Here is a 24,449-nt window from a genome sequence, read left to right as displayed (position 1 = left end):
TAACAAGCCGAATACAATGGGTGCAAGGAAATCTAGAGGACTTAAACCTTTACTAACTGTTATCACTGACAAATTATTAATGCCCCACCCCTGTCCTCTAGCGACAGGGAGAATAGAGTGTCCTGGTTGTCTCATTTGCTCGGTGAATTACCCACTATTCACACTCACCTTTCCCCACGTATTTCTGCTGTCAGCTTATCGTCTCTTTCTCAGTTCTTTGCCTCTCATCCCTTCCTGTCTTTCACTCTGCTAGCTGCCGTCCTTTCGAAGGACACATCGCTTGGAATGCCGCAGACCCTCGTATAACGGAAAAGACAGCAATAGTCACGGTAGGTGACACTGCGGTATGTTTGTACAACCATACATGTATGTATGCGAGGACGCACAGAAATCCCAGATTTGCAACAGCAGCAAAGATAAATACAGTGGGTCAAGATGCCGAGCTAATCGCCCTCAACACTCCGGAGCTAAACTCTGAGAAGACGGCGGTCAGCTCAACGCACCGTGACGTCACAACATGTCGCGAGCAAACCAGAATGTGCTCACGTTTATCAGAGTACTCGTTCTCGATAACGACCATTCTGTTGCCCTCGTAAGGTTAAAATACAGGTTAAGACAGGCGAGTTATTTGACTGAGGCGAAAAACAGACAGAACTCCTCTCTTCAAACATTTTTGCTAACTCACTACATTCCATTTTGAACCTGTACCTGAACTGCATTCACGGACTACCCGATCCCGCAGCTTAAAAAAAAAAAAAAATCCATACACGCGCCATGAGAAACTTGAGTCCGAACAGAATCAAGGTGACCCACCCACCATGTCGCTTGAGGATCGAAAGGAAGACCGTCGTTTTCAAAGGCAGCGGAGACCAACTTATCGCACTACACACTCAGCATTAACTGACGCAGACGACACACTTTGCATGTCAAGTAAACTCTTTATACAAATGAACTGCATTGTAAATATGGAGAAAATTTTACCTACCGTTGTTTTCTAAGAGAAAGCAAGCGTCGCCTTCTGGTGAAGGTTGTCACAGTTGAGGTCGATGCATAATATGTGGGTAGCACTTCTCGGCTAACTGCCCGTTACGAAACCAAGCACACTTAACGACTTGTGACGCCGGCAACAAGAAAAGCGTGTTGACAAGTTCTGTCAGCGTGTAAGTCTGAATGTTCGAGTAACGGGTGCGACTTTCCGAGACTGGTGTTGACAGCGACAAGGGTAGGTCCGGCAGAAGCGAGGTGTAGCTGAGCAGGTTAGGAGGTGAGGCGGGGGTGGTGTCGGGCGTCGTGCTGTGTCGAGGCTTTTTCGTGCTGGAGTTGCCGGGGCACGGCGCGTGTCGTCTGCTCACACGTAGGTCCCTTCGATTGTCTCCCCTGTTGACGCCCTCCGCGGTGAAGATGAGGTGAGGGGATGTGAAGTGAGGCGAGAGGATACACTTTAGTCTTGACCTGTAGTGATTAAGTTAGGCAAACAAAAATAAATAAATTAACGAAAACGATTTGTGATAATAACTTTTTTTTTTTTACAAAGTAATGGCGTCTTTTGATCGCTTGGCGCCAGCAAGTAGTAAACAACACTGTTATAAAATATATACATAGCACAGGTAGGCTGCTCTCAATACTACCTTCTTATGACGCTACTTACATATCTATAACAAATGCCTGAGGTCACCGAGATGAAAATAATAAACTAAAAAAGAGAGGGGAGGAGAATTAATGTTTTTGCCAGTAACTATAAGGCTATACGATGGCCAAACAGCCAGACCTGTAAACAGAGAGTGGCTGTTGGGCATTTGAAATTTTTGCATTAGCCTCAGCTCAGCTTGACTATGTTGTCAACAAGCGGATAACCCACAAGCACTTTGTCAGCTGGGGAGTAGGGGTATGGGGGTGAGGGATGCCTAACTGAATATTAAAGAGCTCTCCGTAACCGTCTTTCTTCGCCTGCAGGTTTGGAGTGTTCGTACGTGGTATTAAATGGAATTACACCGACTTACAGGTGACGTAATGGTGGCTTACCCGTTGTATCATGAAACAACGCGTTGATTATGACTTATATCGAGTTGAACCTGTTTTGATATGATTCGAAAGGCGTTGTCTTTCGATGAACAGAATGTGCCAGCCCACTCATTCCCGTGATTCAAGAAAGTAAAGAATTATCTAGAAAGAAACATTACATGAACATATGCTGTTAATGTTCTCTCTATATGTTGCATCAATGCATGAAATAATCTCATCGAAATAGTAATGTATTTAAAAATAAAAACACCACTTATAGTGCCTTTTTTTTTCTTTTCTGTCAAATTGTAATGATTGGTCGAATGGTCGTCCGAAAACTCCGCCAAGAGGAATAAAACTCCATAGTCATTTGACTTTCGAAAAAAGTCTTCCTGTTATCAAACATTTTGCTTAGTATTTGGTATTTATCAAGTACTTACAGCTCTCACTTCTTTGCTACGAGATTTTAAAGTCGTATGTACAGAGCTGTCACGGATTAGGTGCCCCTCCAGCCTATAGTTTATCTCAAACAGTCACAGAACTTTGTCGCCACCCTTACATAGCCCTTGACCCGCTGGAGGAGAAACCAAAGGTTAGCCTCTCGATCGTCGTGTTTTAGGCAGTAATTATCAAGTTCAAAGTCCACAATGCCGCTTAATTCCACTCTCGCTGCGAGCGAAACAATATTTTAGAGACTGCGATATTTTCGTCAACAGGAAACTACAGCAGTGAATCAAAACCCGTTGATCATGACGACAAGAATATGCATTTAAAAACAACACGACACTGGGTCTGTCAACATTAAAATACGCTTGCACGTACCCTTTTCCATTTTTTTCTTTTCTTGAGTAGTTTGCAGAGAATCAAGATATGCTCGTGCTTAAGCAATTATTGTAAATCGTAGATAATCTATACAGAAAGATGCTTGGTAACTGAACCAGGAAAACTTATAAGTAATTTTCATAAATATGAATTAAAATGTTGTCAGCCGGATTTCTTAAAGTTCCTGAAAGCGCACAACACCTCCGAACATTTAGTGAACTTCCTTCAGCGCGAATAGGTTCCAATGACTGAGTAAAGCTCAGTAAACAACACTCACGTCCGGGGTGTACATGGAGATGTTTACTTTGTGAAGACATTGACCAATGGAAGAGCAAGTGCTATAAGTGCAAGCGTGAATAATTATAATTAGAAGAATAGAATTGGACAGACATTTGATGTTCTGCTATAGCTTGTGTTGATGTTGTATGTAATTTTCTGATGTTACTGTCGGCAGACACAACATTCTGCTTGGCTCAAGAGAGATGAACATGTTGTAGGTAATGTTTATTTATTTGAAAGAGGTTGATCTCGTGAGATGGTTCGTCCACCTGTGCACCTCTGTGCAACCACCGATCGCTCACTAAGAATGTGAAATTTAGATAAAGCTACACGATTTATAGCGGCATTATTTTTCTTAATGTAGATTGTCTATTTTATCATTAAAATTGTTTTAAATAATTAGCAAACCACCACCACCTCTCTCTCTCTCTCACACACACACACAGAAGCCGGTTAGACAAGTAAATAGATCCAGAGCGTGACTTTCCGTAAGTGATTGGAGTTACCTCCCTTGACCAAGCTGCCATGGCGTTGGATCAAGATCAGTGCCTACATGTATGGCGATTGGTTTTGTACATAACTGTAGCACTGTTTTCGTTCTTTTGCTTTGTTCCTCATGCAATCTCTTTAGTAAGTATCTACGTTGTTCTCTGAGTTAACAATTAAGGTTTCTGACGTTTGTCAGAGAAAGTTCGTTTAGACTATCAACGTTTCCATAGATCTCAGAGTTGTGCTTTCTGTAGTTTCCTTGAATGTGGTTATTTTCAGAAGTCATCTTAACATGGCATAGTTTCTGTCTGTCGTTTATGTGGGAAATAATGAACGTTCAAATATCTAGTAACTTAAAAAAGTTATTATAGACAGCAACTGATAATGGATTTTTGTGTGTTTGTTAAAGATTATGTTTGTGTCGGAAAAGCAGATTTAAAACAGATAATTTTATGGCAAGAACGTTCAAAGCAACATTTTTTTTTATTTCTAACGAGTATCTGCATTGGATCACACTTTGTGAGCATGAGTTTTCAGAATTCATTCATGACACAACAACTTTGGAATATTACCAGCTTTTACCTGACCTTTGCAGCAGATATTAAGGATGCGAAAAACGATTAAATATTGAAATACAAAATCGTAACTAAAACTTTGTTTTGTCTTATTTTCATTTCGAATAACTCTTCGGATACCAGCACATTAAAACAGTTTTGGTAAGCGATATTCTCAAACTGCAATAACTCTGCATGGCGGTTTAAGTAATCTCTACTAGCAAGCACTATTTCAAACTAGTATACCTTTGGAATAAAAGTGAGTATGCAGCGTACAATGTTTGTTAGATCATAACAGCTGATGCAGATTGTTTACAGCCGAGGAGAACAAAACCATGGCTGAATCATGTCTGATGTTCAACAAAGCCAGATACGATCTGTATATTGCAGTCGCCAATATGACGGGCAACGATGATAAAGTCATCTACAGATACCAGCAATTAATGTTGAAGGGATGGGAACCTTCAGACAATCCATAGCCTTATAGGCTGTAGTCCTATAGGGCTCATAGTTCTATAGCCGAACGATAGGACTTGGGAGTGGAAATAACGGTAACACCAACTGCCTGTCTTTTCCAATCAGACAGTCGATTGCCTTATAGTAATGTGGGCGATAAGACTTGTAACTGAAAGTTGATTTGCCCACTGTTTTTCATTTCCATTCAGACACAGCATCACGGGTTCTGCCTTCTTTATGTTGATATGGAGAAATACGGACCAGTGTCTGTTTGCGGCTACTGCCTCGCCGTCCCGATCATCTTCTCCCTCATCTATGGGGGTTGTATGATCTTCTTCTCTTTCTGGAGCGTGGCTGGCTACGAAAACGAGTTGTAAGACGATGATCATGATGTGTGATGTCTCTCTATCCCTCCTTTTGTTTATGTGCGAATATGCCAGCGTTCGAAAGTGTAAAGTTCGTAGTTCTATGTCAAATAGGCTGTAACAAATATCAGCATACCTAATATTACCTAATTCCCACAGGATTCTAGCTCTTCTATTGACAGTAATCTTCACAACGCAAGCGTATCCTTGTATGCCAGCGTTTTGACTTCTTGCTGTGAGTGATGAACGAAAGTAGGGAGCATTATTCTCCCTGATAGTGAGACATTCTGTCTTGTACTAAGCTCACGCCAATCACCAGAGGAAAGTAATATTGCCCTCTTGTAGACCTTCATTGGTAGCGAGAAAAGCAACCTAACAGACGCCCAAAGGCCTCGGTCTTGCAAAGATGTCTCCTTCGTTCTAGACAGCCATCATGCTGTGTGCAGAAAGACTCCGGGAGCCGTGATGTGCTTCCTGGTGACCGTCACACTTGACTGCTGCAGCTGGCTGCTCATGCTCATCAACGCATGCTTAAACACCTCTGGTCTCAACGCTCTTTGCACCAACCTCTTCGACAACAACGACAGGTGAGCTAAGCCTTCTCCAGCTGGTGACGTCAAGGAGCGGCCTTGGTCTGGGGGGTGGGTAAGCTAGTACAAGCTATCCGCTGTATAAGCTAGTAGATAATGTTTAGTTAAGCTAGTGGAGTTGTCTATAGATCAACTAGTTGGACTATCGTTTAGATAAACCTGTGGCAAAGTCGTTGGATAAACTAGCGGAATAGTCGTTAGATAAACTAATGCGATTGTGGTTAGATAAGCAGCCATTGTAGATGTAAGGCTGCCTACAGTTGAAAACCATTGCTTAGGGACTAGAAAGCGCGACTGGCACAACAGATTTTTTTTCAGCTGAGCGTTGCGAAGGCATCTATCAGGGGAATGCAGAAAATGACCAGGATCTGTTCACCTAGAACGGGAAAGCTTCAAATCGTTTTATAATGTACTTGCATAGAGTGCTGTCATCATCGTCATCGTCATCAACACACACACACTTTACCTAACAAGCTAATTATAGGTGCATCACAGCTCATCGTAGTTTTCCCGTTTTTAAAAATACTTTTTTACCTGATAGCCAAAGAAGCATTTACTGGGTAGGAACTATGTTCACTGTTAAAGTTTCGTAGTGTTGCAAGTGAACAGTGTCCTGTGAACTACAGGTGCTCGAAAGGTTATCTGTACCAGCCAGTCTTTGGACGCGACGACGGCTTCTACATACGTCACAAGATTGCCGAGGTGAGTCAAACTCTATGCACCTACCCTCGGGTACGTGATGAGTTCTCGAAAACTGCTGCTGTAGCTGGTACTGACTGCTCTTTCTTATAACCTGTTTTCAGTCCCCGTGTTTTATGTGCAAGAAGTCATATGTTTGATGACTTTTTTTTGCTGTCAATAAAATGACCAATCTTTAAATATTACTATATTATTCAAAAGACAGGCATATGATTGATTAATTTTATGACTTTAAGAAGACATGTATATGTTTGATCACTTTTATGACTTTTACAAGACATTTATATATTTATTTTTATGACTTTAAAAGACATGTATATGTTTGAATGCATCTGTAGCCTTCCAAAGACAAGTGCAAACAAAAGTCAGTTCCATGTTTTAACACTGCACTGTTTCAAAAGACAGATTTATCTCTGAGCACTCCTACAGAGTACAAAGCCCAAGACATGTCCCCGTTATTTCTGTGCTTTGGTTCTCGATTGGATGAATGACCACCGCGCTCGTCTGTGACGTCCGATAGAAGCACTATGGTTGAGTTTTAAAAAAAGAAAGAACAATCACAGGCTAGCGAAACTTCTTTTTTTCATAAAAAAAAAAATCCACAAATGAACCAAATGGCACACAATCGTCCAGAGGTAGCGACTGAATGATCTATAAGCCTGATGCACGGGAAGTAAACTGGGAGTGGTTGAACGTGTGTATTCCATGTAAAAAGCGGAGCTCATCTCCCTCATTGTGCCCCTTTTTTACCAGGTGGGAGCGAGGAGTGGGTGTATATGGGAGGCTAAGTGGGGGGTAACGGAGAGTTCTCTTGGATCCGGCAACCAGCTCGGAAGTCGACCGCAGACCCCACACCTTACCCATCCAATATCCATGCATGCAACATCCATCCGACAGAATCCATGCAACAAGTGCTGCGTGACTTGCTGCTCGTCCAGTAACTGAGGCGTTGGCTTGTTGCAGGCGGGGTCATGGTTGTCGTGGATCGTGTGGTCGCTGCAGATGGGCACCAGTCTGCTGGTGGTGTCCGCCCGCCACCGCGAGTTTGCCGTGCTGACGCGCAACAGATGCTGCGAGTGGACCAACCCTTGCAATTACCTTTGCCCCTGCTGGACGTGCCGTTGTCGGGTGCAGTACGGTAGTGACGACGACGACGACGATGACAAAAACAAAAAGCGCAGGAATATTCATCCTTACCGCAAGAAGTAGAAGGCTTAGCAGAAAATGGACCTTGGATGAAGCAGCTAGAAGCCATGATGTAAATCGTACAGCCACCATATTTTGTCTGAGACAAAAGTTTTTAATGGACCTTAAACTAGATTTCATATAACCGAAAACATGAGAGCTTCAGCACATTAATTTGTTTTAAGAAACAAATAAGCGTTTCCTTTTGTCAAGAATGAAATATTGTGTTAAGGATTTGTCACTGATTTGATCGAGGTAAAACTGGCAGAATGACAGTTCAGTTTCTCCACCGTTAAAAGCAGAGAAGATAGGGGGTTCTGTATTTTATTGAATGCCAGAATTTCAATAAATGAAATTAGATTTACCGTTGTATATTAATTTCTTTCGGAGACGATAATATTCGGGACTCCTCTGTACCATCTGTAAAGTGTTCATCACCAACACAACTGTTTCATTGAAAGCACGTTTATGCACTGTTTGTATTAATCTAAAGCAAGTATTTCGTTAAACAATATGTTTAAGAGAGGTGCCCTGGGAATTCAGGTTATATATATATATGGGAGTGAACTCCTTGATTCATTAGCTTAGGGAAGTGAAAATGCAGTTATGCCTCTTGTGCCCGTTCTTTTCGTAGCAAACCTTTTCGTTACAATCGTATCCTTTTATCGAATATTGCATCATATGCCCTTACAAGAAGTGACTGAAGGTAGGGATACCATTCTTCGTGATATAATGTTGAAGAGCTTTGTCCATTAAACTATAAGAGCGGTACATCAGTTCGTTTCATCATTCCATCCTTCCATTAGTGCAGCCAACACACAAGTACTTTATAAAACCAGGGTTTAAGTGCTATAATCTTGTTTATTATTTCCAGTCTGGGCTAAGATTTAAGATTTCAGGAATATATGAAAACTAATAAAAGTATCTTGCCTATAGCTTGTGGCAAATAAATAGTGCTCAAGTTGAATCTGACAGCAAAAGCCTCTGATGCACAAAATGACAGAATAAATAAACTCCTAAAGCCAACAAAAAATCGTGTTTTATAGCTTAAAATGGATCAATAAGATTCTAGTCATGTAAAGCACAAATAAATAAGCATGATAAAAACAGGCTCCATTTTCACAGCAAATAGAGTGAGCATCTAACAAATCCTGCCGCTCGTTAAACGTATCGGGAAACCAGCGGCGGTTTGCCAGTCGCAAAAGAGCAGCTACAAAATTCTGAACCTTGTGCACCGCGATATTATTGTAAAACACATGTACACATTTTCTCACACACACGAACATACACACCCCCATGGAGCAGAGATGAATTAGTGCCCAAACTCATGAACAATTAATTACAGAGACGATGGAAAGAATCAGGCAGGCAGAGAGTCAGGCAGAGAGTCAGGCAGAAAAAACTGAAACGTTACTTCAAAAACATCAAAGCACGCCTGATTAAATAGTAAAGTGCACATCACGAAGCGTTCTGAATAGTAGCAACGTGGCTCCGATGTAGACAACAGCATTACACGTCAGTCAGGATGACTGACAACAAACTGCCCTTCCTAGATCAGCTCGCCCACTCGTGGTGGCTGCCCTCGGTGGAACTCCTGCTCTCACTGCAGGACGGCAAGTAAATGGAGCTGGCGCTGGGACGCCAGTTGCTTGTCCTCAATCCTTGCCTTCTCAAACCTAACTCAACCTTGGCGTAGGAGCCGGAAGGCGACTGGTCAGCGCTCTCGAGCTGTAAGTGCAGTAGTGTAAGACGCTGTCGAAGAACAAGTTGCTATAGGTGTCAGGTCAAGGCGAGAATGGTCCTAGCGAAAGGATTAATGAAAGGTGAACATTTCAAAGTTCTGGAAACATAGGGCGTTTCAGGCCTCTTGAGCAGTGTATGGGCATCTGCAGACATTTTTGTGTGTGCGCTGGTGAAAGGCAAGTACACCTGCGCAAAATGACGGAAGATAGAAAACTTTATGCACTGGTGACACACGGTAGTTTCAGCCAGTCTGGTAGCACTGGCAGCATGTTGAGGCGCCAAAGCTTCCAGACTCCAAACAAACCCTGCAGCAGCCAGAAGACAAACTGGAACCAGGCACCCGCCTGAATAAAAAAAAAATGTGAGTAAATTTTATAGTCGTCAGACTAAGTAACGTGAAGTTTCTTACTCATATACTCAGTAAAAGACTTATCTCCTTTTCTACTTTCATCCACTGCACTAGGCCTATGTGTTTTCTAATTTGGCTTGATGGAAAGAAATGACTCGTTTACGTTCAAAGAGAGAAGAAATGACTCGCAGACGATCAAAGACGAAATGAGAGACAAAATAAATAAAAAGAGAGAAAGATAGACCAAAGCAAATTAATGACATTTAGACGGGATTCCGATCTGACAAAGAAAGGTAGCCACATAAAAAGCAGGTAAAAGAAGAGAATCCCAGTGAAGTGGACGATCTACAAGTGGACGACTTCACTCACCGTTGCCACTGCCAGGCAGGTGTAGAAGTTGGTCGCGTCGTGCCCTCTCCAGTCCTTGAACTTCTCCGCATGCGAACAGCTGTAAACAGCAACAACAAACATATACTTTGCATTACCTATTCATTTGCCTACCTGTCAGCTTCGTATTGAATACTGTCAGTAGGTTTCATAAGCTAAGTAAAATTACATCAGACAGTTATGGTTCCGTGTCCGTAAAGATGTCTCAGAAAATATTAGTCCATGCTAAATAAAACATTTATTGCATTTCAAAGTACAGTGCTCAAGAAATAAGCTCTGCTGTCCTTCCTCTTTCACAGTGAGATAAGTAATGTCTAGATGCATGAGCATATGTGCAAACTACACAAGCTAAGTGCAATTAGTCATGGGGACAGACATGTAGCTGTCTACGAATGTACACATGGTTGGATTTCTTCACACACACACACAATCACCCATCACACTGGCACACATATAATGACAGGTAAACACTAATATCAACATGAACTCACCTGTGTACATTCACCTGTGTGCACGTGCACACCTCAACACAAGATAATACTAATATGAACTCACCTGTGCACACACATCAACATATCAATATGAGCATGAACTCACCTGGGTACACTATAAGGTCCCGATGTGATTCCCTTACAAAGGTGAGTGAAGCCGGCACTGACCATACAAGCTAGCACCAACATCAACAATGCCACAGCCATCTCGGTGAGGCAGTGAATGAGGAAAGCAATGTGTGCCAGATCTATTCTGTGGAATAATAATAATAAACATGGAGCATGCGCTCAACACTTGACACAAAACGAGGTCAATAAGAAGTACCTGAAGGAACGAAAACATGGACAGCGATGACAGAAGGGCGACAAAAGACAGAAGACATAGAGGTAAGTGATAGAAGTGGACGAGAAGGAAATTAATATCTTATAATATTCTCTCCTTTCTTTAGTCAAGAATAAAGGCGTTCTGGTGAAGAATACGGCATTTGTTGCTTGCTTTGTTATATTTTTTTCTCTGCTCAGTTGACCACCATGCCATTGCACAAGCTCAAACAACGGCCTGCTTTATGTGTCTGCGTGACTGTCACTGTCTCAAAATCATCGACGGGTGTCCGGATGAAAATCCCGATCGATCTCTGCACCTGCACATCACACGAATTCTACAGGTGCACATACCTCGGAAGAGAGCACTTGAAAGATCGCGGGGCATGACGAAGCTCCATAAATACAGCCTCTGAGACAGGAATATAACCCTGTTCCCAGCTGCAGCCTCAATCGGCAATGAGATTTGCGTAGCACCGTTTGTGTGTGGTTACCTATGCGTGTGGGTGAATAAGACGAGAGCAGATTGAGTGATTTAATGTGATTACTCCTCTCCGCGCAGTCTTGTCGCCAGGTAATTTACTGTGCACGCAATCTCGTGGTCATCTTTCCACGAATGACAGATGCATCGATAATGAGAGGTATGGCGATAATGATAAATGTATCTATAATGTAGAGCGTTGTTGTCTGGTTCATTGCCATTGTGACTAGAAATGAGATATTGTTGGTGGTTTTTTGCATCATTACCCCGAGGGATTTATCAAGCTGTTACGGTAAAGATCCCGCAGCCCAGTGAGCGCAAGAGCGAGGGCATGGCAGATTTTACTTCTGTGAGAAACCATAGGTACAATAAGTGCTGGGTGGGACTGAGGATGCTGTCCAGTAATTGTCCTGATTGAGTCTCAAAGTGACAACCTTATATCCAGTGATAAGCGCATTAGGCACTAGCCACTCGCAATGAAGAAGTGTCGTTGGCAGTGTCGTTCTGTACAAAGGTTTTGCTCACATGAGCTTTAATTGATAATTACAACATGATTTTGCAATGCTACTTTAGAATCTTACTTCTTGTCACCCTTATCTCTGAAATAGATGAAGATGTATCCAGCTATCATAGCGGATGAGTAGATGATGGAAAATATGGCTGTCACAGCGAGGTTGTAGTTGCAAACTGAACTGGCGCCAAACCGGATCCGGAAGTACACATTATTGTCGTTTGTTTCGTTGTAATGTTCGTACACCACATCAGAGTACAAGACACAGTTCTTGTTGAATTTCGTCTGAAATTATAAAACAAATGCATTAAGAGTTACTGAAAAATATTCAGAAAATAGTTTTATTCTCTAGTCTAGTGTTTGTGGATTGAGTCTGTGGAATCCTTTATCTCACAAACCATATTTTCATTTCTGAGACACACATGGCATTACAAATGCGTTATTATATTCACAGTCTTACTAGAATGATCTGGAAAAAGACAGTCATTACAGTTTACATTGTTTATTATTGATAAAGATGCATATTTCAAGAGTCAGACTACCACATACATCATACGTCACACATAGAACAGTACGTGACACCCTTGTTGCTCACTCCCTAAAGACGTGACAGTGACGACCAGGAGTGTCACGCGCAAACGGTCCTGTTTGCGACACAAATGCTGTGTGACAGGCTGTGACCTTAACAGGGTGACATGCAAACGACCGTCATTTGAAAGGGTCGCACGCACATTCCCGCAGGTACGAGTCACTTGCCCTTAGGGCACCTCGTGCGTCTGCATTTTAACGAAGCTGAAATGTACTACTGAACGTGTGCTGCCTGCACTGGGTCTTCAAGTAAGAAACAAGTCTTTGTTTGTTCACAACAAAAGCGAAAAAAAACCCCGACCTGATAAGGTCCACCTCATGATAGACGTCCTGCGCACGTGCAGTGATCTTTGCAACCGTAAACGTTTAGAATTCTGCACTAATATTAAAGCTTTTGATCAGGTATGTTAAAAACAAAGCAGCTTTGTAAAATGATTAGCGGAATGATTTGTGCAAGCGAAATTTTTTGCATATTTATTCTCCACTCTTGAATGTTTGGCAGAGAGTCTACCCAAAACTAATATTTCTTTAGTGTCTGTACACACACGCGCGCGCGGTGGCACGGCGCGGCCATGTCAAATTCTTTTTCAAACAGGTTGACTGCCTTCCAGTCAGGTTCAACCCTAATAAAAGTTGGCTGTGTTTGCATATCGTTAATCAGATGACGAATCTCCTTGCCTTACCGCTCTCTGCCATCCATCATGCACTCTCACACATCAGGTGATAAGCTGTTTGTAGCCGCTGAAAGGAGACTTACATACTTTGGTCGACAAAGTTTGAGCTTCCCTATTTATCTGTTTAAAATTTTCTTGCGGCCAGTCTGTAAAACTTGTTGCCTTAAAGACAAGAAATAAAAACCCGTCTCTTCTATCTGGCTGATCAATAATGTAAGTTTCTTTTTCTTGAAGAGTTTGGGATGTTAATGATGCTTGTATGATATGTGTATGAGTCGGGTGTGATAGCGCAATGAGTTATAATTACGAAATTTTGGGGTTTTCAAAGAAAAAGACTATTGTGTTCTCCTGCTGGTTAAATAGTATCTTCATGAACTTTAATCACGCTCAAGGTTACTAATCTTTGAACGCCCAAACCTTCGGACCGCCAAAGAGAAAGAAAGAGTGAAAAGGAAATAAGTAGAAGATGGCACACAAAACCAAAAGTTCACCCCATAAGTAGGACTGGAAACCTATAATGCTCCCGGGTCTAGTACCTTCTAATGGATTCTTCAGCTGTGAAGGTACAAATTTGCATCAGCCTGTCCCATAATTCCACGATCACAGTTATATCATCTCTTCCCAAGACCGTTTCCACGTACTAGGTATCTTTCGCTGAAACATTTATCAGATGACATTTCGAAACTTCTGCAATCTCCGAGACAAGCCTACTCATCGCCACCAGTGATAACACCACGCCCTGTACCCCCTACCATCATCACCACAGGCCTGGGGATAGCCTGCTGCATGTGCTCTGGTTCAACAGTACAATACGATGACTTTAAACTTACGCTTCACCTTGTCCTTTGTTCGTCTCCTAAGTTATGCAGAAGTTATTTTATCTAGTTTCGTAACCAGCAAAACCACACCCACCATGGCATTTGTTGCAAAGCTTGTGTCGGTGGTTTATAAAACAAAAAGAAAGGGAAAAACACACTCGGCTTTGTGTTTGCTTTAGCTTTCCATATCCTTAAAATGTTGTCATGTATTGTTAGCTCACCTCAGCTGCTTTGAGCAGTAAAAGACTTAAATGCGCGTGTATACCTCTGCCATCCTTGATAAATGGAGGTAAGCAGACACTGGTTATGATGCGGTGGAAAAATGGATGCACGTGGTCATTTCAAATCTTACGGAAATACCTGAAACTACTTCTTTATCTTACTGATGTACGAGTACAGTTTACTACAGTGGAAAAAAACTTTTAAATGCCCAGAATAAAACGGCAGCAATAAAACAGCGCAAACAAGTTCTCCCACTCCCATCCTTAAAGCCTTGTGATGATCTTAGTTTATTTTCCACTTATTTACAGCATGCACCTTCACGAGATGCAAATTGTTGTTCCTCTCTCCCAACCATCCATCTTTTTTCATGTTCAGATTGCAGCGTCGAATAGTGATGTCAGCGTCCATCTCAAAGGGTGAAAGAATCCAGACGAGGACATAGAGATATATTTACACAAACCCGACTTTTAAAAGAGGTTTAAAAAAAATCTTCGCTGAACTCTTTGTCACCTGCGTCAGGATAAATACATGGCTATAAAAATGTATTGTGCTAACTACGGAGTCAGGGGCATCACGTGTTGTAATTTATATTTCTTGTTATTAGTGCCTTTCAAACGTCTGTAAGGTGTAGACAACATAAAGCCTCCAAAGAAACTGAGTGAGACATGTGAGGCAAGTTTAATTAAGCACTGCTGATTTATGTTATTGTATTTTCACATTTGCAAGAAAATATGTAATTACCTCTGGATGGAAGCAAGACCAAGTACCTAAACTCGAGACGCGTTTGTGCAAAGCAGCATGTACATCCTAAGTTTATGTTTGGCCATCAGCTCTAAAGTCGAGAAAGTCAAGAGGTCGAGATTTTAAAAACATTTCGACAATCAGGTGCGAGACAGAAAAATAAGATTGGGTTTCTCTGTCTTTCATGTGAATGCATGCCATGCAAAGGCTGAGTTGTCGACTCCTGCTTGTGGCAGTCCTTCTCCCCATCCTCCGACCTTTTTGCGACTAGATGTCACGGTTTGCAAGGTTGGTGTTGGGGGCTTTCTCTGGATACTCCGGTTTCTCCCTCTTCCATTTCTCTTTATAGTTCGAAATCATCTCTTGGTGGAAGAACTTTCATGTATTCACAATTCAGAAAAGTGATATCGGAGCAAAAGCAAGTCAATGTCGTGTGCGTCCACCATTGGCCTGAATGCATCTCGAGGACTGAACCAATGTTCTCAGAGTCCTTTCAGTAACTGCAAGCCACTCTCACTAAAGAAACTGGTACAGCTGATTGTGGTAAACTAATTAGTGGGGTGGGTGGGTGGGTGGGTGGTTGGCTCTAAGTCGCTGGTCCAGGATATCCTACAAATAGTGGGATTCAGATCTGGGAAACAGGATGGCCAGTCCGGCGGATGACTTGGTACTGCTGCAGGAAGTGATAAATGACTCTGTCCCAGTGCGGTCTCGCGTTGTCGTCCTGAAGAACGGCGCCTGTTCCAATGACTTGCAGTGCTGTAAAATTGTATCTCTGTATGCCACGCCTTTCAGGTTGCCTTGCTCCAGGTAGAGACCGTTTTCATCCCACCCAATACCATGATGGATCCCCCACCACAGCGATCACGCTCCACCACAGTGGGATCGTGGTAACGCTTTCCTTGTCTTCTGACTCGGATTCGTCCATCGTGAAAGGATCTGACAACGCAAGATTCATCAATGAAGAGGACTGCAGCTCACTGTTGCCTTGTCCATGCCAGATGGCTTCCTTCTCATGCAAGACGACCAGCGCGGTGTAGGTGTCAGGATAGAGTGGACAGCTGGTCGCCTTGACCAAAGATTGCTCTCAAAAGCCAGTTGCGAACCGTCTGGTCACTGACAGTTTCGTTCGCGGTTGCTTGCAGCTGCTACTGAGTGTGCTGGCAGTTGCTATTCTTTGTCTTACAGCCGACAGAACAACGAAACTGTCCGGCTGTCTGAAATGTGAACAAACCGGAAGCTGACAAATCTCAAAAGTCAAAGTATAAAAGAAGACGGAAGATGATCTAGTGACCTTAAGATTAAAATGCTTGGTGTAGAATATAAAGACTGCGCACGCTAGTGGGCACATGAATGAAGAAGTGTGGTAAAGAAATAAAAGGACATGTCAAAACGGAAATTTGTCCCACGTATGGCCGGCAACATCCCACCCCCCCCTCTACAAATATCGCCACATGCTCGTCATCGCTTATCGCAATTCAAGCTATGACGATGTGATAAGAATGTAGTTCTGATTAGTATCTTTCACCAGTTGAGGACCACTACAGGCACTCTCATGTCTGGGGTTTCGAGTCCTCGTGTCGACTAACAAGGACAAACCACCGAGACAAAAACTTCAATTGTCGTTTTGAAGTTTTTCTTCTTAAGACACAAGATAATCCATCAGTATGCCCTCCAGCCCAAAGGTTAAAAAGAAATACGACTCCAAATGACTCACTGGTGGTGTGTTAGGGGAAAACCTAGACATCTTACTGCTTTAATTGGGGATTAGGGTAGCCAGCGACAATAAATCTGAAAATTGGAGAGCTGCCAACATGAATGTTAAAACAGGACAAAAATATTTAGAACAGAAGGAATATATATCAAGGTTTCTCTTATATGTGCCTGCAAAGTAAACGATGCAAAACAAATTTTTAGTTTTGAATCAGCCTACACAACTCTATATACAAGATGTATTTTCCTTTATTTTCCTGCGAGCTTGTCAAAATTTAACACTGTTTTAAACTGCTTGCTCTTCGGAATTGGATTGTTACACCGTCTTTGGACCGTGGAATTCGAGCAGAAATTTTTGTTTTGAAACTGTTGATAACGATTTAAATTTCGTTTAACTGACTAAACGGAGAATCGAAGTCCCTGTTAAAATATCTTCGATGTCATCATCACTAAAGGTAGCTGGTGGGGAAAGAATCCAACTTCACTCAACAGGATAATAACATCTATGTCAATGTGACACCTGTAGAGACGGCCACTTATTTAAGAAAAAAAAAAAAAACAGACAAAAGAAAAGGCTACAACATTTGCTGTAAATTATCGTTTCTGATGAAAAAAGATGGAAACCTCAACATCTGACAAAATTTCTAAAACATCCGTTTTTCCTTTCTGGCGCTTAAAGGTTAGTTTTGTTCTGCTAGTCAGTGGCCTTAAAGATTTTCTTTGTGTGTGTGTGTGCTTCCCTTCGTTACACTTTGCACATTCGTGGAAACTGTCGCTGCGTTAAAACTCATGTCTTTTTATCCTCCTTGGAAACATATTGTCACACACATCCACACACACACATACACGCATAGAGAGAAATTCTTGGTAATTAAAGCTTGAAGCAAGCAGCCACAAAGTAAGCACATATTACTGTATCTCCTTGTATAATTAGCATGACAATGCACACATGGCCAGTTAGGGGCAGGGAGCTGGGACAGCAGCCAAGTCTAAGCCGCAAGTCGAACACAGAACTGGTTTAGTTATTTTGTGGGGGAAGGGCAGGAGGGGTCAGTCGGACAAAAAGGAAGTGTGGATCAACCTTCTGTAAACAGAAGGAACGTGGTTTCCCCGCTGCTGCGTGCAACAGTTTAGTTATTTGTGTGTTGAAGTCTGGAGACGTGTTTCGTGTTGAAGGCTGGAGACGTGTTTCGTGACACTGTAGTGATTAGTGGTGAGTACTTTAATTTAAACCGAGAAACGGGGGAATTAGGTGCACTCAATGCACTGGGCAAAGTTCAGCATCTAAAGACAGGCTCTCTTCTATTGACGATATTTATAGATTTTCAGCAGCGCAGAATGAACAGTAACTCTTCAATGTTGTTCACTGGCTGTCAGAATAAAGTCTGTTCACAATAGAATCTTCTACAATATTTCTTTCAAGAGAAAAATCATATTGGTAAATTTGGGTGCAAAATCACTTTCCATTTTCCTTTCGTCATTTTCCTGGTACGCCTTTATTTTAAAAGCTGTTCTCTTAGCAATTGTTTTGCTGTGCTAGATGTAGCAGAGTTAGGTCATAAATCTACTCTGAAGAAGTCAAAGCTAATGATGCCATCATTTCGTGAAAAACACTCAAGTAACTGACGACCAAAAATGCTTGAACTCCTCAATCTTGAAGGTTAAAAAAATATTTAAACGCCACAGTAATCATTGTTTGCGTATTTCATACACTCAGACACACACAGATGATTCGAATAGCCACAGACCGCAATCTAAGGTTATTTCAAACTGCTACCCACGGTCAAGCTCGGGCAAACAGGATCTAAGCTTAGCAGTTACTAGAAATAGACATTTTATATTCCTTTAAAAAAAAGGTCGTGAGTTATCCCGGAAGAAAAGAAAACTGTCAAGATTTATTGCACGTTCTAAATAAACTTGATAATCAGGAAGCACTAGAAAGGCAAAGAACTAGTGGAGTGTGTGCAATGAATTAACAATACGAGGCCCCACGACACGAAACACGTGACCTGACGAGCTGACTGAACAGAATCGATACCCAGAAAACGACAAATGGCAGAAATATGTCGCCTTCAATCAACAGTACGTTGTGTTTAGACATACATTCTTACTAATCTGTGATAAAACGAAACATTACAAAATCCTTCCTTAAACTATAAACTGTTTTGTTACGAAATATGTTATAAATATCCTCTGGCAAGATATCAGACACAATTTTAGTAATGAGATCGGCAGATGTGAAAGCCGCAAACGACTACTATAAAGACTTCTGTTACCGTCAAAGATGGGAACTGTAGTCTGCATCTCACCCTTTGAATTACTGCTATAAAGACTATAAAGAGTTGATGTCATAAAAGATAGAAACTACTGTCTTTATCTTTAGTCTTATCCAGATATTGCCTTCCCTGCCTTATTCCTCCTGTTTTCCATGTGTTCACAAGGAGTGTGTAAAGAAAGGTACTTTTTCTTTCTTTCATTTTTGGTAAAAGTCCTCAACCTCCACATCCAACGACTTAGAAAGGCAAGAAACTGAAAACACAACAGATCATAAAGCTTTAGTTTTTGTATTTCCGTCAACACGAGATTTCGCATCGTACGCTCTTCTTCTTAATGTTGATAACCCGGAAGCGAATATGTGCTTTGGCCTAGTTCTAGTTATCGCGGGGGGAGGGGGAGGAGAAGAGGAGGAATTCGCCTGCAAACAATCCAGAGATATACGTCCATGCTGAAAGGGCCCTAGAGATGACCTGTGGGACTTTTAAAAGCAGCGAATGATACTAGGGGAAAAAATCCTTCTGGTACATATATCTACTACCCATTTCTCTACATTTTGAAATAAAACGTTTAGGCTTAGGCATTGTTTCTCAAATGAAAATTTAAATAACATATCTAGGCTTGAATTAATACTCGTAACATTATCCTATGGAGGAAGTGGGTGACAAGGGTGGGTACCCTAGAACCGGCAATGCTCAGATATAGCGCTAGTGTAGCGTGTGTTGCTGAGACCGTGTGCATGGGGAAGACATTTGTACATTGCGGGCTTAAGGGCTGACAGTATGGCCTTGTCGAGTGCGCACCTTTTACAACGAGGGCAACGAAAGGACATTAGCAATATTAATGAGGCAAAGTGTAGGCATGCGTGAAGGTTTGAACCTTCACCTCCGGACCAGGGATTGTACGTGGTAGATATCGCTTTGCAGCAAATGTCGATGCCTTAAAGCGCGCGCTAGTGCAATAAGGACAGTGTTCATGGCGTGACGAAACCCAGTATTCATGTGTAACAGGCAACAGCCACCTACTTCCTCGTGGAATATGCACAAGCTTACGTGCAGTGAAATATTCGATTACATTTCAAGACTATTGAAATACGTCTTGCGTCCCAATTTAATTATAGTATTGTTATACGTAATTATTGCTCTTCCTTTTTAAACTTTCCTTATGTCCGATAAAGAAAGGATAATTAATAAAAGTTGTGATACATAACACTGGGAGAAGAACTTAGTACGAGAGAGAGAGAGAAGGAAAAGGTACTAGAGAAAAGAAGAAACGTTTTCAAGGAAGCTCACTCACTTGCAACAAACCAAGGGGAACAATGACGAAGAAGCTGGTGATGAGCACAACACAGTAACCCAGCGCCCTCTGCAGATAAAAGCTTTTGGCGTATTCTAGCAACTTGGAAAAGTCCACCATCATGAACTATTTTTTGTTTGTTTGTTTGACGAAACAAAGATATTCGGCGACCCTGAACCTTAATTCAGTTGCGTGTAAAGCTCGTGTACCCTGGAGGTCCGCGAGAGTAGCAATCAGTCAAGGTCGGTCTACTAGCTGCATTTTATTGGTCACGCAGCAGGGAATGGGTTGATGCCCTGAGAATGCGAAGGCAAAACAACTTCACATACGGTTGACCTCTTGGCCGGCCTGGGGGCACCCAACGACTCAGCAAGCCAATAGCACGTTCTGTTGAGACCGCTGGGTTGTTTAGCAGGTGATTTTCAGTCAAACTGTGACCAACCCTCTCCTCAATCATAAAATGCCACAAGCCAGTGCACACACAAGGAAGATAAGCTTCGACCATTAAGCCCTGCGGTCAATCACCTCGAAGACAGATGGTTAGTCTGAAGATGAACGATCAAGTTGAATTTTCCGATAGTAAGTCGGAAAACAGATCCTCGGCTTGCTCTAACTAAATGCACCATTAATCCCAAACTGACGGCGAATGAGAACCACACCTGCAGACGTCAACACGTTTTTTATTCTGTTATCACTCAGTGCCGGATGTCTCCATTTTTTTTTTTTTTTTTTAGTAGAAAACGACAGCTTGGTTTCGAGACTGTTTCATGAGTCTTATCAACGAACATCAGATTCTTCTTTTCGTTTGTCACACACCGTTATATCGTCAAAAGGCTCGGATGTGTGTCACCAGCTGGCGTTATGTCTCCAAGCTCACTTGAGAAGAAAGTCAGGCTGAATCAATGATATGGCATCTGATCACCAACAGGCGAAGACTTCAACAGGTGTGTACCGAGCAGGAAGGACCACCGTTTTCAAGTCGTCGTGACGTCGAAGAGCACTGGTTTCTGTAAAGACAGAGAACAACAACTGAACGACTAACGTCTTTTCTCCGAGAGGACTTACTGATACTTGAGTCAGTAAATAACACCAATTAAGTAACTAAATAAAGTATGCACGTGTGAATAGCTAACGTGAGAGTGTGTCTACCTATCTATAATAAATTAATGTAGTCCGTTCTATCTAGACTCCATATAAACATATACCTGTAGACTAGTCTGATGAAGGGATATGTTTGTCGATCAGTAACATAGTCCGTTTTATCTGGACTGCACATGTATTTGTAGTCTAGTCGTGAGTTGTAAAAGAGTACTTTCGTTTCGTTCCACAATAACACAAAATGTTTGGTACGTGGCGTGAAACAGCTGCAAACCCAAACTCAACCAGGAAAAAACACTCCCCACAGCTAAGGCTACTGTGTTAACAGAACAACAAATACAGCACGCCTATCAGCCTTTGAAAAATCTCCAGTGGCCACCAGTGGCTACGCCTGTTTACCACACAAGCAAGCTTCCCGGTCTCTTGGTACATCCACAAAAGTATCTTTGTGACAGAGGAGAAAAAGGCTTTTAAAGGGAAAAACATAATGTTTACTGAATACTCACCTAAGTTGACTGAGGTACATAAGGCGTGAATTTGTTTCGATGGAAATTTACTTGAAATGTTTTCTAAGAAACAGATTTTGAAACACAACCCGACAATCCGCACTCGTGTTTCTAGCTGTGGTTTGCAAAATGCCATCAGTGATCATGATATACTCACTGTTGGATCATCATGATTCTTTTCATGAAGACATTCGATAGTACAGGTGGGTGCAAGAGATGGCCTGCAACTGTCAAGGCACGCTCAGCCATACAGTGCACAAACCTGAGACACGACTCCACAGCACGCGGGCAGCACACGCTCAAACACAACACGACATGGTTCTGATTGTCCCTCCAACTAACAGTGACATTACGTTTTCCAACCTGAAGCTGCAACGAAGTTCACAAATGCAATGCTAGCGAAGTCCCAGAAGTTCACCTCACTTTAAATTGTACCATTCACAAATCCCGTGTCTTAGTAAAATCCTCAGTTCCTCGCTGTTTTATATTATATTTCTCAAACATGCACTGTGAGATATATTAGTTTCTTACGTGCCAGAGTATGGGCAGAGTGAAACAGAAGACGAACGGAATTCGAATAAAGGTTTCATGAGCTCAGTTCGGAGACGATGAACACAGAGAAGCGTGAGAAGGAGAGAATCGATTAACCAGAATGAGAAAAGGTAATCGACAAACTGCGTGGGAGAGAAGATGCATACCTAGCGAAAACATTTCATCGATGTCTCTGATACACCAAATGATCTAAGCGCCCTTTGATAGACCCTGCGAGTGCTGAAATAAAACTTGCTGAAGCCATCACGCAGTCATCTTGCCATATCATACAAACCAGCATGGAATAGGAACAGATTAAAACATACCTCTACGCACCTTTAAAAAACTAAAGCAGTTCAAGAAAAAAATGAAACGCAGATAGTTTATAAAAAATACGCAAAGGCAGAGTAACTCATTCCTAATACAGAGACGGTAATGACATGAGTGGTAAGATGGCAATCAGCTTCAAGCCAACCCAGTGTCTATTATTTTCAGATGGGTGGATATACCGAACGGTCTCTCGTGCCCGCAAAACCAACCAACCAACCAAGAGTAGTGAAGAATGTCTGGAACGAGTCTCGCAGTGATACCAGTAACGATCTCTTGCTTTACAGGTTTTCATTAAAAGAAATACATCCACTGTGTTTTAATTGTTAAACAGCTTCTTCTCGTATCGTTACACCTATTCCTATGTCCTGGACATGCAAAAGTGTGTGTTTTAGAGACAGAGATTACAGACTTTGATGCCAAAGTTTATACACGATATGTGTGTGTGTTAACAGACCTAGCTCTCGGTTATTGTGAACAGGTGAAAATCGAATGCGGTCGTCATCAACACCAGATGATTTGCTGAACAGTGAACACTGAAACGCAACGCTAGCTCTGTGATAGGGCAATTTTTCTGGACACTTCGGCAGCCAGTCGATCGTTGAACAACAGCCTTCTGTCACGCACGCAAAGCGCTGTACAACGTTTACCCAGTTAGAACAGCTGTCCATAGTGTTAGAAGAGCCGTCACTCTAACCGTTTACTAGAGCATCTCGGTTTGGACATCATACCTCCAAAAGCCGAAAGACAGACCCAGTGAATCCCATGATGATAGACTGCGTTCAAAGCATGAAAAAACAGGGTGTTCCTCAGTATCTCCCTTTGCCATCGGAATACAGAAGTTAAAGAGGAGATAGGTTTATGTTTTCACCAAGAAGATAATTATCCCTGCATGAGAGGGATTTTTCGGAAGAGCAGGTCATAACACACTGACCGAGGCTGCAATGTCAGAAGTCGACATAGCTGTGCCGAGAGAGACCCCTCCTCAATCAGTGTCAGCAAAGAACACACCCTGAACTTTTTCACAGCGTACAAGGGAGTCGATGACATGACGAGAACGCTAACAAGATACAGGTGTGGTCTAAAATAAGAGAACAGGCCACCCACTCATCCTGACATCCATTGATGTCTGACATCCGGTATTCACACTTTTCTTTCTTTGTTATTGTCGTTTGACCATGGTGAATGCTTTATCAAATTTCATCGGGGATTTTGCTAAGACTGTGCTAAATTCCGAAGGGAGTAGCATGAATCAGAAGCGTTTACTAAGTAAACATATAATTACAAGGTCTGAAATAAGAATTGATCATCACTTCTTCGAGGAGCCAAAATTTTATGATCTTAACATATTTAGTGAAAATATTTGAGGTTCGGCAAAGCCATAAAATATCATAAATATCGACATCCTAAATAGCTTCCAGAATGTCATTTCTATTAAAGCAGATTTCACGTGTTGTCAGCAATAACTAAAATACAAATACAAATAGATGTTTAACATTACTTACCACTTCATTGATTTCATCGGACCTTCTCATTGTGAACATTGAAGAGGATTTAATCCACTGTTGTTGTACACATTCAAGGCACGTCCATTTATCTCTAGCCTACAACACCAGGCAGATCATTGTTACTTGCACCTCGAATTTTCCACGAGTCACAAATTCTGTCGCACGACACTTAGATTTCCTTCATTTTAAATCAAATCTAATGCAGGTCAGGGTCGCTTTTAAAATTCAACCAGCCTTTAGAGACATGAAGTTAGGTTCCTGTCCACATACAAATAAATGTATTTGAATTTCGCCCGTGATATCATCGCATTGCTCTAGGGTAAATTTTTTTTAAGATATCGAAGATCACTGCTGCTTCAGTAACTGTAAAATGTTTGAAGATCGAGACTCAGCTTGGCTTTGGCTCTCTTACCGCGCTGACTGAAAATGT

The 24,449-nt window shown here is 41.9% G+C and overlaps 3 protein-coding genes and 1 long non-coding RNA gene across 8 annotated transcripts in view; 1 reads left to right on the top strand and 3 right to left on the bottom strand.

The window, feature by feature from the left end:
* LOC112570015 (transmembrane protein 179B-like) overlaps positions 1-1,322 on the bottom strand; it is a 9,832-nt gene extending 8,510 nt beyond the window's left edge. Inside the window, exon 1 of one of the 3 annotated variants that reach the window (XM_025248186.1) lies at positions 986-1,322. The gene's annotated coding sequence lies outside the window, so the exon portion shown is untranslated. Of the gene's footprint in view, positions 1-168; positions 492-817; positions 839-985 lie in introns of those variants that run through there. The other 2 variants (XM_025248191.1, XM_025248188.1) reach the window with 2 other exon arrangements.
* LOC112570013 lies at positions 1,270-8,825 on the top strand. 3 transcript variants are annotated; one of them, XM_025248183.1, is made up of 5 exons: positions 1,270-1,406; positions 4,811-4,974; positions 5,413-5,553; positions 6,183-6,258; positions 7,219-8,825. In XM_025248183.1, the coding sequence occupies exons 2-5, from the start codon at positions 4,847-4,849 to the stop codon at positions 7,462-7,464; spliced, it is 591 nt and encodes a 196-aa protein (XP_025103968.1). In that variant the 5' UTR covers positions 1,270-1,406; positions 4,811-4,846; the 3' UTR covers positions 7,465-8,825. The 3 variants fall into 3 exon arrangements, with proteins under 3 accessions (XP_025103968.1, XP_025103967.1, XP_025103966.1); XM_025248182.1 differs by lacking the exon at positions 1,270-1,406 and adding an exon at positions 3,603-3,657; XM_025248181.1 differs by lacking the exon at positions 1,270-1,406 and adding an exon at positions 3,621-3,732.
* Positions 8,282-24,449, bottom strand: LOC112570017. The gene is made up of 6 exons (XM_025248192.1): positions 24,432-24,449; positions 24,017-24,115; positions 11,794-12,008; positions 10,517-10,663; positions 9,902-9,980; positions 8,282-9,527 (listed from the first exon to the last, which is right to left on the bottom strand). Exons 2-6 carry the CDS (start codon positions 24,053-24,055, stop codon positions 9,399-9,401), a joined length of 609 nt encoding a protein of 202 aa, XP_025103977.1. The 5' UTR covers positions 24,056-24,115; positions 24,432-24,449; the 3' UTR covers positions 8,282-9,398.
* LOC112570018 lies at positions 15,943-20,183 on the bottom strand. The gene is made up of 2 exons (XR_003100571.1): positions 20,050-20,183; positions 15,943-15,983 (listed from the first exon to the last, which is right to left on the bottom strand). It is a non-coding gene; the product is annotated as an uncharacterized LOC112570018 (long non-coding RNA).

This window comes from Pomacea canaliculata, linkage group LG8 (genome assembly GCF_003073045.1).
Source record: "Pomacea canaliculata isolate SZHN2017 linkage group LG8, ASM307304v1, whole genome shotgun sequence".
In the NCBI taxonomy this organism is placed as follows: Eukaryota; Metazoa; Mollusca; class Gastropoda; order Architaenioglossa; family Ampullariidae; genus Pomacea; species Pomacea canaliculata.
Note: the sequence above shows the minus strand (reverse complement) of the source record. Positions and strands in the feature narration are given on the sequence as shown.

What these genes read in the sequence shown, in the direction of transcription:
- LOC112570013 (XM_025248181.1), top strand. Translation starts at nt 3,628, where the DNA reads ATGGCGTTGGATCAAGATCAGTGCCTACATGTATGGCGATTGGTTTTG. An exon ending in TTCCTCATGCAATCTCTTTA is followed by an intron (nt 3,733 to 4,810) that starts GTAAGTATCTAC and finishes ATTTCCATTCAG; the next exon opens with ACACAGCATCACGGGTTCTG. An exon ending in CTCTTCGACAACAACGACAG is followed by an intron (nt 5,554 to 6,182) that starts GTGAGCTAAGCC and finishes TGTGAACTACAG; the next exon opens with GTGCTCGAAAGGTTATCTGT.
- LOC112570017 (XM_025248192.1), bottom strand. Translation starts at nt 24,055, where the DNA reads ATGTTCACAATGAGAAGGTCCGATGAAATCAATGAAGTG. An exon ending in CCGATGAAATCAATGAAGTG is followed by an intron (nt 12,009 to 24,016) that starts GTAAGTAATGTT and finishes TTATAATTTCAG; the next exon opens with ACGAAATTCAACAAGAACTG. An exon ending in GGACCTTATAGTGTACCCAG is followed by an intron (nt 9,981 to 10,516) that starts GTGAGTTCATGC and finishes TGCTGTTTACAG; the next exon opens with CTGTTCGCATGCGGAGAAGT.